Source organism: Dromaius novaehollandiae, chromosome 14 (genome assembly GCF_036370855.1).
Source record: "Dromaius novaehollandiae isolate bDroNov1 chromosome 14, bDroNov1.hap1, whole genome shotgun sequence".
Lineage (NCBI taxonomy): Eukaryota > Metazoa > Chordata > Aves > Casuariiformes > Dromaiidae > Dromaius > Dromaius novaehollandiae.
This window is the reverse complement of record NC_088111.1, coordinates 4,261,723-4,277,049: the sequence shown is the minus strand read 5'-3', so window position 1 is coordinate 4,277,049 and position 15,327 is coordinate 4,261,723. Positions and strand designations below refer to the sequence as shown.

Below are 15,327 nucleotides of genomic sequence, written 5' to 3'. Positions count from 1 at the left end.
GTTTTCGGGGGAAGGGGCGGGGCCTCGGGAAGGGGCGGGGCGAGGAGGCGGCACGTGCTTCGCTAGGGGAGGGGGCGGCCGTGTGCTCTGCCGATGGGGGGGGCGGGTCCCTTAGCGGGGTGCAGGTGCCCTATGGGCCTGGGTCCTGCCAAGGGGATGCAGGTGCCCTATGGGGGTGCTCTGCCAAGGGGGGGCAAGTCCCCTATGGGGGTGCAGGTCCCCTATGGGGGTGCCCTGTCAAGAGGGGGGTAGGTGCCCTATGGAGGTGTCCTGCTAAAGGGAGGCAGGTCCCTTATGGGGGTGCAAGTCCCCTGTGGGGGTGCTCTGCCAAGGGGGGGCAAGTCCCCTATGGGGGTGCAGGTGCCCTATGGGGCTGTCCTGCCACTGGGGGGCAGGACCCCTATGGGAGTGCAGGTGCCCTATAGAGGTGCCCTGCTAAAGGGAGGCAGGGGCCCTATGGGGCTGTCCAGCCAAGGGGGGGCAAGTGCCCTATAGGGGTGCCCAGGTGGGGTGGGGAAGCAGGGCCCCTATGGGAGGGCAGGTGCCCTATGGGGCTATCCTGCCAAGGGGGGGCACATTTCCTATGGGGGTGCAGGTGCCCTATGGGGATGCCTTGGGGGGGGCAGGTGCCCTATGGGGGGTGCCCATGTGGGGGGGGCAGGACCCCTATGGAGACCCCGCGGAGGCAGGCGCAGGCCTCGCTGGGGTGCCCTATGGGGCCGGGCTCCCCCGCCGGGGAGGGAGCCGCGGTGGCTGCGCGGAAACCCGGGACCCGCCGCCCCTCCGGAGCTCGTTTTCCGCAGCTTTACAGAGGCCTGATTAAACCGAGCCGTCCGCAGGCGCCCGGAGAGCTGCGGCTCAAAAGGGTTTTTGCAAATGGCACGAGGGGCATTTCCACGCGGCGCAAACCCGGAGCCCGACAGCTCGGTATAACCCCCCCGTCCGCCGGCGCGGCCGAGCTTGCGGCCCCCGGCTATTTGTGCTGCTCTCACCACCAAAGTAGCTCTCACACTCGGACCAACACAAATTAGCTGATTCACGTTAGGAGACAAAAAGAACCATTTTCCCCGTGGCCCGTAGCAAAAATAAACTTCGGCCGACAACCCTGCTATATACGAGCAATTAATCCTATTTGCACATAAACAAAACAACATGTTGCGCATTAGGCAATCGCTGCGAAACTCCCATCAGTAAAAAGCCGCCACCAACTGGGCTCTAATAAAAGTAACGCAATAAAATTGCCTTGTGCTAATTTTTCTTACAGTGTTTCATGGAATTTTTGAGGCCTGGAAAAATAAGTCACATACCCCAGATGTTTTAAGGAGCCTGCGTGTTGCTAGTGCACCGGGAAGGGCTCACGCCTTCTGGCTCTCCTCTAAGGCAGCCGCGGTTTCGATTAAATAATGAGGATTTTAAACAAGACGCAGATCCCCGCTGCAATGCCTCGTGCTTGTACCATCCATGTCCGAATGGCTGCATCGAGGCACGAGATTGCGGGAAATTGGTTTCCTGGAATAAAAGCGTGCAAGCACCCACTACGGTGGGGCGTCCTTATCTGCTTCAGCTCCGCGCCGGCACTAATCACTATTTACTCGTTTTGCAACGCGTCCCGCTTCTGAGCCAGAGAAGGTTCGCTGTCGGTGCTGCCAGCCGCAGGCAATCCGTCTTCTCCGAAGGCCGCTTGCGGAAAGGGAGCGTGCCAAGGCGCGGAGCCCAGCGACGGCGTACGGCGTTCCGAAGCGGAGCCTCGCGCGCAGCCCGAGCTGAGCCGCAGCCCTGCCACGTGCGCCCGGCGCGGAGCGCGATGCGGAGAGGTGCGGGAACGTATTCGCACACCTTATCCATTAAACGGGAATTACTAGTCACGACCTGGATTCCCCTCTGCTGCGGGAGGCCGCGCTCTGCCAGGCAATGGGCCCTACATGTAAATAACAAAAAATAGCAAAAAAATAATTAAAAAGCCCCAAATGACAAAAAATCGCAGGTCCTGCTTCAAAGAGACATTTGTTACGAGTCGAAACAGGTCGGTGCAGGTCCCTCGGCTCCCCCCCGCCCAGCCACGCTCCTGCCATTGCCTCTGTCCCTGGCGTTGCCCCGTCACTGCCCAGGGCCACCGGCCAGGGCTGCCGGAGCGGGGAAACCCATCGGTCACGGGACGGCTCTGCCAGCAGCTCTGGGACACGGCAGAGGGGAGCGGCACCCCCGGAGTGGCCCTGGCACAAAGGGGCCCCAGGAGACAAGAAGAGAGGCAGAGGGACAAGGAGAGATGCAAAGGGATGAGAAGAGACACAAAAGGATGAGAAGAGACACAAAGGGATGATAAGATGCATGAAGGGGTGAGAAGAGACAAAAAAGGACAGGAAAAGATGCAAAATGACAATAATATATGCAAAGGGATGAGGAGAGATGCAAAAAGACAAGAAGAGGCACAAAAGGACAAGAAAAGATGAAAAAGGGGTGAGAAGAGATGCAGAAAGATGAGAAGAGATGTAAAGGGATGAGAAGGGGCACAAAAGGACAAGGAGAGGCACACAAGGACAAAAAAGACACAAAGGGACGAGAAGATGCATGAAGGGATGAGAAGAGATGCAAAAGGATGAGAAAAGACACAAAAGGATGAGAAAAGATGCAAAAGGATGAGAAGAGACACAGGGGGACAGGAAGAGATGCAAAGGGACAAGAAGGGACCAAAGGACAAAAAAAGATGCAAAAGGAGGAGAAGAGACAGAAAGGGAGGAGAATAAACAAGAAGGGACAAGAAAAGATGCAAAATGACAAGAAGAGCTGCTAAAGGACGAGAAGAGATGCCAAAGCCATGCCTGGCGCCGAGCGGTGCCGTTAGTCCCGGTTCATGCTGCAAGTTGGTGCTGGGGAGGCATCACCGACCTGACGGGCCGGCACCGTGCCCTTGGGGCTGGCATCATGCGCCGCACCGGCTTGGTAACCACGAAATTAGGCTGCAGGGTCAGTGTCACCGGACACGTCGGCCCGGTGCAACGCGGGCGGGAATTGCATCGCTGGAGGTGTTGTCCTGGTGCAACTCAGGTGGGAATTGCGTCACTGGCTGTGTCATCCTTTTGCAATGCAGGTGGGAATTGCATCGCTGGACATGTCGTCCCAGTGCAGCGCAGGTGGGAATTGCAGATACGCTGAGCCCGTTCACCTCCGCGCAGGCACCCACGGGCTGTTTCAGAGCTGGGATGATGAAGCGGAGAAGATGGCAGAAGGCAGCACCGAGGACGGAGCCGGCTGGCGAGCCCCAGCCCCGTGCGCCCAGGCTGCAGCACCGGCGCCACGGCCGTGGGGCTTCGGCTGTGCTGGCGTGGGACCCCCTCATCCTCCCGGCCCGGCTCGGCCTGACCCTGCAGCGAAGCACACGGCAAAGCCTCTTGCCTGCTGCCAGAGCCGGGCTTCCCGGGTCTGGATGCAGTTCTGGCAACACCAGCTGTTTCTGGCAAACAGAAAACACATTAAATGCCTGAAATCGGGGTCTGGTTGTTGCAGGGGTGGGATATGGCTCCTCCTTCCCTGCCCGGCGGGCCAGCACCAGCCCGTGGCACTCCGCCAAACACCTGTGCCGTGTCTGCAGGTGCCTCGAGTTAGTGCCGAAGCAGCACAAGGCTGCACTCGGTGCTGGCTGGCGGCCCGGGGTGGCCCTGATCTGAGCAAGGGCGAGGGGAGGATGGGGCCATGTCGCAGGGGGCTGCAGGGCCCTGTCAAGTGGCCTGTCCCCCACCACCTGTCCGGGGATTCCTGGTGGATCTAGAACTTTTCTAGGCACTTCCCAGATCTAGAACCCTCCGAGGGTGGCTTCACTCTAGAGCCTGTCTAGGAATTCCTGGCGTGCACTAGTGTCCCCAGACCAAGAACCTCTCTAGGAAAACCCAGATCTAGAAAATTTTCTCAGGAACTCCTGCATCTAGAACATGTCTAGCCAATTCCTGGATCCTCTCTGCTCTAGTGTATTTCCAGGATTCCCCAGAGCCAGAACACTTACAGGAATCCCCAGACCTAGAAGGTTTTTCTAGGGTCCCTGATCTAGAACGGTTCTAGGTCTGCAGACCCAAAATGGTTCTAGGCTCCCATCTAGAATGGTTCTAGACTTGACTTAGAATGGCTCTAGGTTCTATGATCTAGAGCAGTTCTAGACTTGTTGCCCTGGAACCTTTCCAGGATTTACCAGCTCTGGAACCCTTCACCCTTTTCACTGCTCTAGAACCTTTCTAGGAATTCCCAAACCAGGAACATTTCCAGGATCCTGATCCAGAACCTTTTCAAGACATGCCCACCCAGATCTAGAATGTGCCTACCTAGAACTGTTCTCAACACAGTGCTAGGCTTCCTGACCTAGAACGGTTCTAGGAGTGACACACTAGAGTGGTTCTGGGCTTGTCACTCTAGAACAGTTCCAGGGTCTACAGTCTAGAGTGGTTCTAGACCAGGGTCCCGATCTGGAACCTTTCCAAGGACTTTGACACTCTAGAACCTTTCTGGGAATCCTGCCACTCTAGAACCTTGAGTCTAGAGCTTCTTTGCTCTTGAGCTGTTCCAGGAAATCCATGTCTACCCATCCCCACCCCGCCACCAAGAGTCCTTCCAGGATCGTCCCTGCTTTAGAACCTTCCTCCAAATGTCCTGGAATTCCCCGATCGAGACCACCCCCCCCCCCGGCCGCAGACCCTCACCCCCCGATCTAGAACACCTCTAGAGGCTCTTCCAAGGCCTGCTCCAATCTAGAACCCCTCTGGGGACCACCTCTCCCGCCTCGTACCATCGCCCCTCCAGGCAGCTGCAGTTCAAGATCCTTCGTGCCAGTTCCTGCCTTGTGCCGGGGCGGGGGGCTGTTCTGCTTGAGCACCAACCCTGCGGGATCCGAACCTGGATCCCCCGATGGAGTAACCAAGGACCCCTCCTGTGACACCAAGAATCCCATTTCCAGGAGTTTCTGGACCAGGAACCTCACTGGGTTCCCCCACTCAAGACCCCAGCTGGGTTAAAGAAGGGAGGCCCCAAGCGCCCTCCCCGGAGCCACCCGCCAGCCCGATGCCCCCGTCGGACCTGCGCCCGGCTCTCCCCAGGAGCCGCCCGAGCAGCCGCCAAGCCCTGCCGAGCCTGGCTGCAACATCGTCACCTCCTTCCTCCTGGAAACTTCCTCCCGACCTTCCCTCCTCCCTTTCCCCCTGAGGAAACCCGCCGAACCGCTGCCCTTCCACATTCCTGAACCAGGGTGAAAAGAAGAGAGAGTTATGTTCCTGCCACCCTGCAAAGCCACGAGGATGCTCAGAAGTGCTAGAAAACCCCGTCTGTTAGCGAGTCCCGCGGGAGTTTTAAAGGGAGTCTGGGGAAACCCGTCACATTTTTCTGGTGGCCCCAATCGTTTCATCTCTGCTCTGTTTGAAGGCATTTTGTTTTTGTTTTCACTCCCGTTTCTTCCTCCTGTTCCTCCTCTCCAGGACACCCAGGACACCCTGGGAAGGTGCTGCCTGCGCTTCACACGACGAGCTGCTGGCCCGGACACTGAGGGATGCAGTGCAAAGGGGAAAATCCCGCGGGACCCTGCGCCAGGCACTGCCGTAATGCACCACAGCTGCCGTTGATCCGCTCCCGTTGCCGCCGTCTTCGCTTTTCCGGGGCAGCCGATGCCCCTGCGCTGGCGGACGGCGCGGGGTGGGTGACTGCGTGGCCGAGCATCCGCTGCCCACGCGCGTGCCGGCATCCCTGGCCCCGTGCGGCTACCCCCACACAGCGACTTAGGCCTGATCTAAGCTGCTCGATTACAACACGAGGAGAAGATTACCGGGGCTTTGCAGGGGCTCAGCGGTTAATAACCCGCTGCTGGGCTGGCCGTGGCGGGATGGGGAGCGAGAGGGACCACGAGGAGGCTGCAGCGAGAAGAAGGTCCCTGCAGCCGCTCCAGAGGTCCCGTATCCGTCCCGGCACGGATGCACCCTGGCATGGCATGCTGCTGCCAGGGGTGCAGGTGCCGAGGTGAAAAACCGCTGCAGGGAGAATGCGAGCGGGATTTCGGTGTTCCCCCGCTCTTGTTTCGGCTCTCCCCAGCCCGGCTGGCGTGAGGCCGGGGCCACGCCGGCCTCGTCCCGCGCCTCCGCTCGCTTTGCCTCCCCGCGCCTTCACCTCCTCCGGGCGGGGGGCCAAAACCCAGCCGGGCAGAAACCACGAGCAAGCGCTGCTCAGGCAGGGAACCACGTCCCCCCTCTCCCTCCTCCCCAAGCCCAGAGCCGCCTGCGGTGAAGGGAGAGCGGAGGGGAAGCGGCAGCCGCTGCCGAAATCCCGGGGAGGAGGCCGGGAGCAGCTCCGCGGGGCAGCGGCTGCCGGCTGCGGGCGGGCGTCCCGGGCTCTCCCCCTCCGCGTGGGCAGGAGGCACAAATCCCACCTCCGCGGGGCCGCCGGCGCCCCAGTCCCCTCCCTCGCCCCGGAGCTGGCGGAGCTGCCCGGTCCCGTCCCGCCGCCCGCCTCCGCTGCGCCAGCCGGGGACTCCGCTTCCCGCACCGGCCGCGGAGCAGCCGCTCTCGCCAGCTGCGCTTTCCCACGGAGCGAAAGTCCGGGCGGGCGGGAGGGGAGCGGGACGTCGCAGCTCCCTCGCCGCCAGCCGGAGTGCCGCCCCGGCGTCCCGGGAGCGTCCGGGAGGCAACGGTGCCGGGAGGGACCCGGTGCGGGGAGGCAGCTGCGCCCAGGGATTTCTTCCAGCGCCTCCATCGCCTTCCCCGTCTCCTCGCCGGCGACAGCTCCAGCGCGGCACCGGAGCTGAACCACCTGCGGGAGCCTCGGGCTGCTTTTGGCAAGGAGCAGCCTCCGCTGGAGGGGCTTCTGCCCCATGAGGTCACGGGAGGCTAAAAGCGGGGGTTGCTCGAAAGCCGGGAGCGAGGGCTGCTTTGGGGAAGGGGGACGATGCTGCGGCGCTGAGCGGGACCCCGATGCGCGTCGCCGTGCCGGGTCCTCCCGCACCGCGTGACGGCCGCAGCGTCGCCTCGCGGCCCGAAAGCGGCTCGCAGCGCCGGGGGGGCTGAGGATGGAGCCGAGCCCCTGCGTCGCCGTGCCCTGCCAGCCCGGGAACGCCAGCGCTCCGGCCAACGCCACCCTGGAAGCCCTGGGCAACGCCAGCGACCTCTTGGTCACCTCCTTCCTCGGCTGCATCCTGGCCACGATGTGCCTGGTCGGCGTGGTGGGAAACATCTACACGCTGGTGGTCATGAACGTCTCCACGAGGTTCACCGGCTCCATGTACGTTTATATCGTCAACTTAGCCCTGGCCGATCTCCTGTACTTATCCACCATCCCCTTCGTGGTCTGTACGTACTTCATGAGGGACTGGTACTTCGGAGACCTGGGCTGCAGGATCCTCTTCAGCCTCGACCTCCTCACCATGCACGCCAGCATCTTCATCCTCACCATCATGAGCACCGAGAGGTACCTCGCCGTCGTCAGGCCCTTGGACACCCTGGGGAGGTCGCGGGACTGCCGGCGGACCCTCACCTGCCTGGTGTGGCTGGTGTCCTTCCTCCTCTCCCTGCCGACCATGATCCTCATCGACCTCCGCACCAGCCACCGCAACGGGGTCACCAAGCGCATGTGCCACCCCACGTGGCGGATGGAGACCTACCGCGTGTATCTCACCGTCCTCTTCCACACCTGCATCCTCGCCCCGGGCCTCATCATCTGCTGCCTGTACGTCAAGCTGGCTCGGGCCTACTGGAAGTCCCAGGCGGCTCTTTCCAGCACCAAGGACACGAGCAGATGTCCCAAGCAGAAAGTCCTCTACATGATCTTCAGCATCGTGCTCGCTTACTGGGCTTGTTTCGTACCCTTCTGGCTGTGGCAGCTGTTCAGCATCTACCGCGCGGAGCCGGGGCGCCTCGCCAGCCGCACAGTTGTCTACATCAATTTCCTGGTGACCTGCCTGGCCTACAGCAACAGCTGCATCAACCCCTTCCTCTACACCCTGCTCTCCCACAACTACCGCGAGTACCTGCGGAGCCGGCAGGCCAGCGCCCGCGGCCTCCCCGCCGCCCCGGCCCGGCGACGCCGCCCCGACAACGCCGCCGCCACTGCCGCCGCCATCGCCGGGCCGGGCCGCCCGCTCGCCGTGAGGGACGGTGAGGCCGGGCCGCCCCCGCTGCCCGCCCCGGCGGCAGGCGCCCGCGTCGGGAGGGGATGATGGCGATCGCAGCCCCGGCTCCTCTCGGAGCCAAGCCGCTCCGGCGGGCTGGCGCGAGGCCTGCGGCCTGGTCTGGCCCGGCCTGGGGGGGCGCGGGGCCCGCGGAGCGTGCCGGCACCCGCCAGAGGTTTGAAGGATCACTTAATCCTTGGCAGCTCCCGTCCTCGAAAAAAATGAAATAAAGGAAAGACGAGGGCGAGCTTTTAAATCCGGAGGAGCTGAATTGGAAACGCAGATGCTGCTCGTTTCTCCCCCCTCGGGCCGGTCGGGCTCGCGGGCGGGCGGGCAGCGGGGTTGGTCCCGCAGAGCTGCCCGGCTCATTTGCAATAATGGATAAAAACGACGCAGTGAGCGAAGCCCCTGGTCTGGGCAGGAGGTGATGCCCCGCCACGGCCGCGGGCGCTCGGCAGCCGGCCGCCCTCCCTCTTAACGCACCGCGGATGCTTTGGAGGATCATCCTCCCCGGGCGGCTTATGGAGAGGGTTTTTCCCTCCTGTCGTGGTTGGCTGGCAGAGAGATGAGGTGGTCACAGGGGAGCAGACGTGGGGGACGGCGGGGCTCTCTGTCCAGCTGTGCAAGGCCCCCATCAGCTGGGGGGAGGGCGAGGAGGGGGCCAGGAGCTGCTGCAACCTCTGTAAAATAAACTTAACTTTAATTAGAGGTGGCTTTGCTCTTTTCTAGGTCGGGGTGTGGTTGTTTTAAGCAGTTCCCTCGAACCGCCCCGGCCAGGACGGCGGTGCTCTCTCCAGCTCTGCAAACCGCCCGCGGAGCCCGTCACCAGCGAAAAGCCACAGCAGCAAATCCCCAGCCTAGAGGGCAAAAGACCACCAGCCAGAGCAGGTCGACCGCAGCATTTCCCCAAAGGAGCCCTGTCCGCAGGGGAAACACCAGCGCGCTCCCCCAGCCTCGCCGTGCGGCTCCTGCCCCAGCGCTTGTGCACGGTGTGGGCCGAGGACCCTCGCCGCTGGAAATAAATGCATGCGTGCAAATAAATTCTGATGGAAAAAGCCCTGATGAGCAGAGTAGCTGCAGTGGAAGGCCCCCAGGCCAAGGCTTTCCCCAGGATGGGAAAGCCCATCCCTGCTGCCTCGGACCTGCCCTCTGCTCTGGCTGGAGGAGCCACCTAAGCTGCTCCTGACACCCACCCTTGGTCCCCTGGTGCCATGGCAGACACTTTGCAGCCTCTGCCGTCCAACCGTAGCTCCTCCTCTCCCTCTTCTAGCGTCTTTGAGGTTTGAGGCCCCCAAAGAGTCGCTTCTCATCTAGCTCATTTAATCAGCACCCAACTCACATCACACTCGGGTCTCCCAGCGCGAGCTGCACCGGAGACTCCGCGTCCCGCCGCGCTCCCCGCTGGGGCTGTCTGTGCGGCGGCGGCCAGGCTCGCCTGGCACCGCTCCCCGCCGTCCTCACCTTTCCCCACTCATCGCCTCACCCAGAAGATTTCTCTCCCAGATGTTGATTTAAAGCCAAGAGCATTGAGGCTCGCTGCCAGGGGCTCCCTCGTCCTTCCCCCCCGCCCTCTCCGCAGCCCCCCCGTGCCCGCTGCTCCCGGGTCGGGACGGGAACGGGCAGACTCAGTGCCACGAAGCGTCTGCTTCGCCCTCCCTCCCAGCCTCCCTCCCTGCAGCCAAGCCGCCGGTGCAAGAAGCCATCTGGCCCTGCGGTTAACCTGCCGGTGCCCGAGCCTGGCTGCTCCTCCCAGGGCTCCCCGTCCCCGCGGGCAGCCCGAGCGCCCGGCCCGCACACCACCACCGTAAAGAGCGGGGGGATCAACATTGTCACTGCTAGAGCAGTGCTGCTTTTCACAGGTCTGTTTTTGTAAGTCCTGTAGAGAGAGGCAGAGCCTGGAAAACTTAACCTGAGGAATTTGATTGACCTGCCAAACTTCTGTGTAAGAGACAGTAAATTACTTAAGCTCCATAAGCTTTCTTAACGGAAATATCCATTTTCTATTGTCTCTCGAAATGCTTCAGAGCGCAAAAGTCCTGTCGCTTTCCGCCAGCGACCCCTCCGTGACGAGCCGAACGCGCTGCGGCACGTCGCAGGAGTCCTCTCCTCCCTCAGCGAGGTCTGCGTGCCAGAACAGCAGAGATCAGCAACACTTCCCCGAATATTTATTAAAGAAAACGCAAAGTGGCACAAGTGTTTGGTAGGACAATGAGGGACTAGCACCATTTCTTGCCCCAAACCGCCAAGCCAAAGTTGTCAGATCCCTCCTGCAAGCTGCACCGAGGGGACGGGCGAACCTCGCGCTCTGCAGGCGTTTCCTCATCGCGTGTCAGTGCACTTGACCATATGGTGAAGTTACTCGGAGGAAAAAAAGGGTCATTGAACGATTCCCCTTCTGTAACACAACACGCAGAGGAAGGAAAGGGCAGCTTTTGGCTTCAGGGAGCGGATGCCGCAGCGCACACCGCCACGCCAGGCTCAGCGACCACTGCCAACTGCCAGCACTGACGGCAGAGGGACTCGCTGCCCCTCCTTCTCCACTTGCAAAACACCACTAATTAGAGAAATAGATTAATGCTGATGAAACTGCTTTCCTCTTTCTCCAACAATCATTGATGGGGGATATCAGGTTTTCCTGAAAACTGAGATTTTTGGCAAAAAATGGGAAAAACAATAAGGTAGAAGGGAAACAGGTTAAAGCGATAAATACTCTGCTAGAGAATGAATGCAATGAAAGCCTTCTACCCGGAAAGGAGGAGTTTCATCTGGGCAATATATATAAATCACAGTCCAACCAGCTGCATTTCCAAGCTTTTCCGCAGCTTGCCCGAGCTCTGCCCCGACGTCCCCACTGCTCAGGCGCCCGAACCTGGAACAAGACAAGACGATTCAGTGCAAAAATGCTTGTGCCCGATAATCGGAGACCGGTCGCTGCTAACGCTGCTAGGGCTTCATTACACTGAACTCTGGCTCTGTCAAACTAGTGGGTTTTTTAAAAAACTTTACTCGGTATTTCGTAATGCTACAGAATTTTTAAGGACATCAATACCTTTTTGTTGTTTTCACCCCGTCCCCACCTCCCCTAGGCAAGCACAGCGCAGTGCTATCACGCTCTCTAGTTATGAGCACTGCAGTGTTCCCAGGGCTTCCACAAAGATTTTCGGTTTAACAAACGAAATGGTGGATACCAAGAGTTTAAAGTTGTGAGTTTATTGCATATGTAACAAAAATGAACATGACCTCCTGGGTCCAGCCTACTATACAATCACTGTTTATTCCAGCTGGTTCCATAACCACATTAAATAGAACTAGTATTTCTTTAAATACTTTGATTTAGACATAAAATGAAACATTAGTGTACAACTTTCACAAAATAAATCTGCAATAAAAACAGTGGGAAGAATAACAAGGATAGCAGCAATACTTAAACATGACATTACAAAATAATAAATTAAAAAAATACATTATAAAGTGGTTGAGGAACAAAAATTAACAAATTAAAAACAGATCCATACTGTGTTTCTGGGAACTTGCTGTGCCACACGGCCCTGAACCTGGGCACTGGCTACGGAGGGCACGGCGGCCGGATCTCTGATTTACAAAATCTGCTGGATTTCATAACCACCTTGACTTGAACCAAGTACACACACCGCTGAGCAAACTTCGATTTCACCGTCTGGAGCTTCAAGCAGCCTTTTTGAAACAGGGTCTTCTCTAACATAATGCCCAAGTTAACACTAACACTCAAAACAGTCTCATTTCTTCCCGATTTAAAACACAAGCAGAGTGGTGGTCTCCTACATCCCTGAGCATATAGTATAGGCTGATGAGCAGTACCAGGGCAAGTACTGGAGGTCTGTGCCGCCGGAGCAGTTTCTAGGTTTGCCTTTAGAACAAGAGACGCATGGTACCTTGCATTTCCTCCAGGTCTGAGCCGAGAAGCATCCGCGTGCAAGGTGGAACACGTAATGACAAAACGAGAACCAGACTTTTCCATGTTATTCTTTGGGCAAGCTTGAGAAATATTGACCAGTTCAAATGCTGGCAGACCAAATGGGAACGAACACACTTGCAAGTTCAGAGAGCTGAGGTTACCGGAACAGCCCCCGAGACCTCGGAGAATCAGTGCCTCAAGCCTCGCAAATGCTTGTTTGCATTTTATCCTTCTCTGGCCTTGAAACCAGTCATAAGAAGAACAAATTATCACTTAAAACCCATACTACCTCGCTTCTTTATTTTCTCCATCCATCCAACCAGCTTTAAGGCCTGCCTCAAACGCGTGTACAGAACAATATAAAATATGTCTTCATCAGCACTGAAGTGGCACAAAATTGCAAAGACAACACGATGGGAGAAGTGGTGAAGCCATTTAAAAGAGAACTAAAGTAATTAAAAAGACAGTGCCCTATTCTCGTTACTGTCAGCATGGAGGAGGTACCTTGAAAAGGGCTTTTAAATACAGCAAAAAAAACATACGGACTTTTCAAAACAACAATCCTTGCCTATTCTTATTTTGTGCATTCAATAAAACACTGACCTAGCAAAGACATTAGGAACTATCTTATGTCAACTGTGTCATTGACATAAAGCTACTTGACCTACAGATCTCAGAATCAAGGGCCTTTCTTTACCTTTACCTCGCTTGGTTTTTACAGAGCCAGTTGCGCTGCATGTGGAGCTCGTGTGATAGGATTTTTGTTAGTGGTGGGTTTCAGTATTTGTTTTCTAAACCCCTTTAGCAAAAATTCCACATGAGACTGCATGAAAAACTTCTGGGTGAAAATCCATTTTGGATTTTTCCTATCTGACTGGTCTATTGCACATTCAAACATACTGAAAGAATTAGGTGCACTCTACGAACAGGGATGACTTCGCAGCCGCTTTGAAAAGCCAGGGCCATAGGAATTCTGCTCCTCAGCCCAAGACTGCACCGATGGTCATCTGCAGACAGTTGCATTTTCTCTCTTTACTGCAGCAAAGTCACACAGTTTCCTTTCCATCCCAATAAACAGTACTGCAGAAACTGGTCCCCAAGTGCCAGAAGATTCCTACAGAACATGGGTCTAAATGTGTCTCTCCTACATCGTCTTGCAGTATGAGCATCTTTAGCCACCCTGTGCAAATCTCACAATATGGTACAATTTTACACCTCCAATGCAATCCTCACTCCCAACATCAAATCACAAGAATCATGGTCAATGGAAAAACAAAAAGAGAAAGATGCCAGGATTTCGACAAGTATCTAACTTTCTGTCCTATCACAGTTTAAAGCTATTATCAAATTCAATTAAAAAAAGACAAAATAGAAGTATTCCAGTAGACATCTTCTAAGAACAATCTCTTACCCACAGCTGAATTTCAATGCACTATTCCATAAACATAACATCTGTTAAATGTTTCAGTAATGAGTCTCTCTAAAAAAAATCAGGCTTGCCAAAGAAAAAACATCCTATACAAGCAAGTCTGCTTCACTTAAGTTTAGACACGTTTGATAGATAACTGGGTCTTTCTGAAGTCATGTTATTTATTAAAATACTGTCTCATCATAGTGTGCAAACTGGAAAAAATGTTAGTGATTCAGGTATTTGATTTGCTTTTGTTTCCCCTGGGAAGTCATTTTAGCGATGTGTTAGAGAACAAACCTTTTAATATTAGTTTCAGATATTTGAAAAAATAGCCTTATATGGCTCTCCGGAGAAATCTTCATCCCTACAGAACTGAAGTCATAAATCCTTCCAATAGCTTTACATAACATTTAAAATGTACTCACTATATAGTTACCCTTTTACATTATCCTCCAAATAAACCTTTCCCAAGGCCAAAAACTTCAGAACAGAATTCTGTTCTGTTAACTTAGTTTTTAGCAATTTCCATGTGAGTCTTCAAATTTCAAGTCACACAAACATCTCAGATAAAACAGTGGCACAGAAATCACAGCTTTGGGATTGAATTAATTTTGTCCTTTGTCTCCTCCTTAAAAGACTTCTCTCTGCAAGGTACTTAAATCTGCGCAAATCATGGAAAGTAAATCTGCAGGAGGAAATATTGTTGTCATGTGCAAAACAGTTAGAGTTCAACCAGGACAACCAAAAAGAAATCATACAATACCATTTAAGCTGTCCCAGATTCCTTCACTTTTCTCAAGGTGAGCCACAGTTTTCACTGGGAGCTTCCTGCTAAGGCAGAACGTCGTTTTCTTTGCCTTTCAGTTAAATGTTCATATGGAGTTATTTTCTGCTAGAAATTTACTTTTTAAACAGGTGTTTAAAATGTGCAATGCAAATTCTAGTGCCAGTCAGACACTCAGCGCTCGCTGGACTCTACGAGGCCTCAAGCTTGATTTAAGACACACCAACCAGGTATGCCTACACCATTGCAGGTCCTCCACAAATCAAGCTCATTCTCAACTACACTTTGATTCTCCTATTAAAAAAAAAAACAAACAAAAAAAACAAAAAACCCACAGGTCACTGACCCTATCACAATATGTGTTACAAATCTAGCAGAATATCCTGTGTAACCAAAGCCAAATGCTGAACTTGGCTGCATTTCATTTTATGGGGGATGGAAGAAAGGGGAAGGGGTTATTGTAACAAAGGGGAGAAAAGACAGTTGGAAACCACCAACAAAAGCCCCTACCCCCACCCTCATCCACCAACAACGGAAGGGAAACAACCCCGTCTCTAAGTTGTCTAGAGTTCCAATGCTTCAGACAGCTTAGCAGGAAGTTCACAGCAAGCTTCTTCTAGCTTTTGATTTGGTGGTCCATGAGCTAGTATCTGTTTCCTTTGGTTGCTTTTTCACTCCACAGCAAACCCACATGTCTCTTCCACAGCTGTCAACAGCTTCTCGTAAAGCTTCTCGTATGACTCATAAGGCGGAATGTCAATCCGGTTAAAGCTAGAGGCAAAATAACAGCATATTGCAGCACATGAGTCTAAAACATTTCTGGAAAGAAATACTTACATCAGCTACGTACAGATAAAATTTGTAAAATCATTGGCAAAAAAGCATCGGCCACTTTTGCGGCCAAAGGAGACAAGATAAAACAGCCACATTTCTGCAGCTGGAATGCACAACTTACTAGGGCTGTGTTTGGGGAGTTCAAGGGGAGGAGGCGGGGCAGATGCAGAAGACTTGCAAATAAATCAGAGCCCTCCTGCCTTCTCTGCCTACAGAAAATTCGTGTCTCTCCTGAA

The 15,327-nt window shown here is 55.4% G+C and overlaps 2 protein-coding genes across 6 annotated transcripts in view; one reads left to right on the top strand and one right to left on the bottom strand.

The window, feature by feature from the left end:
- The first annotated feature begins 6,224 nt into the window (after positions 1–6,224).
- On the top strand, positions 6,225–8,771 carry LOC112980403 (urotensin-2 receptor-like). Its single transcript, XM_064520146.1, has one exon. The coding sequence runs from the start codon at positions 7,031–7,033 to the stop codon at positions 8,174–8,176; it is 1,146 nt and encodes a 381-aa protein (XP_064376216.1). The 5' UTR covers positions 6,225–7,030; the 3' UTR covers positions 8,177–8,771.
- A 2,551-nt stretch (positions 8,772–11,322) lies between these two features.
- The window catches only part of SMURF1 (SMAD specific E3 ubiquitin protein ligase 1), a 46,028-nt gene continuing 42,023 nt past the window's right edge, over positions 11,323–15,327 (bottom strand). For all 5 annotated transcript variants that reach the window (XM_064520141.1, XM_064520143.1, XM_064520144.1 and 2 more), the window contains exon 18: positions 11,323–15,028. In XM_064520141.1, the coding sequence (XP_064376211.1) occupies positions 14,929–15,028 (100 nt within the window). In that variant the 3' untranslated portion in view covers positions 11,323–14,928. The remainder of the gene's footprint in view (positions 15,029–15,327) is intronic.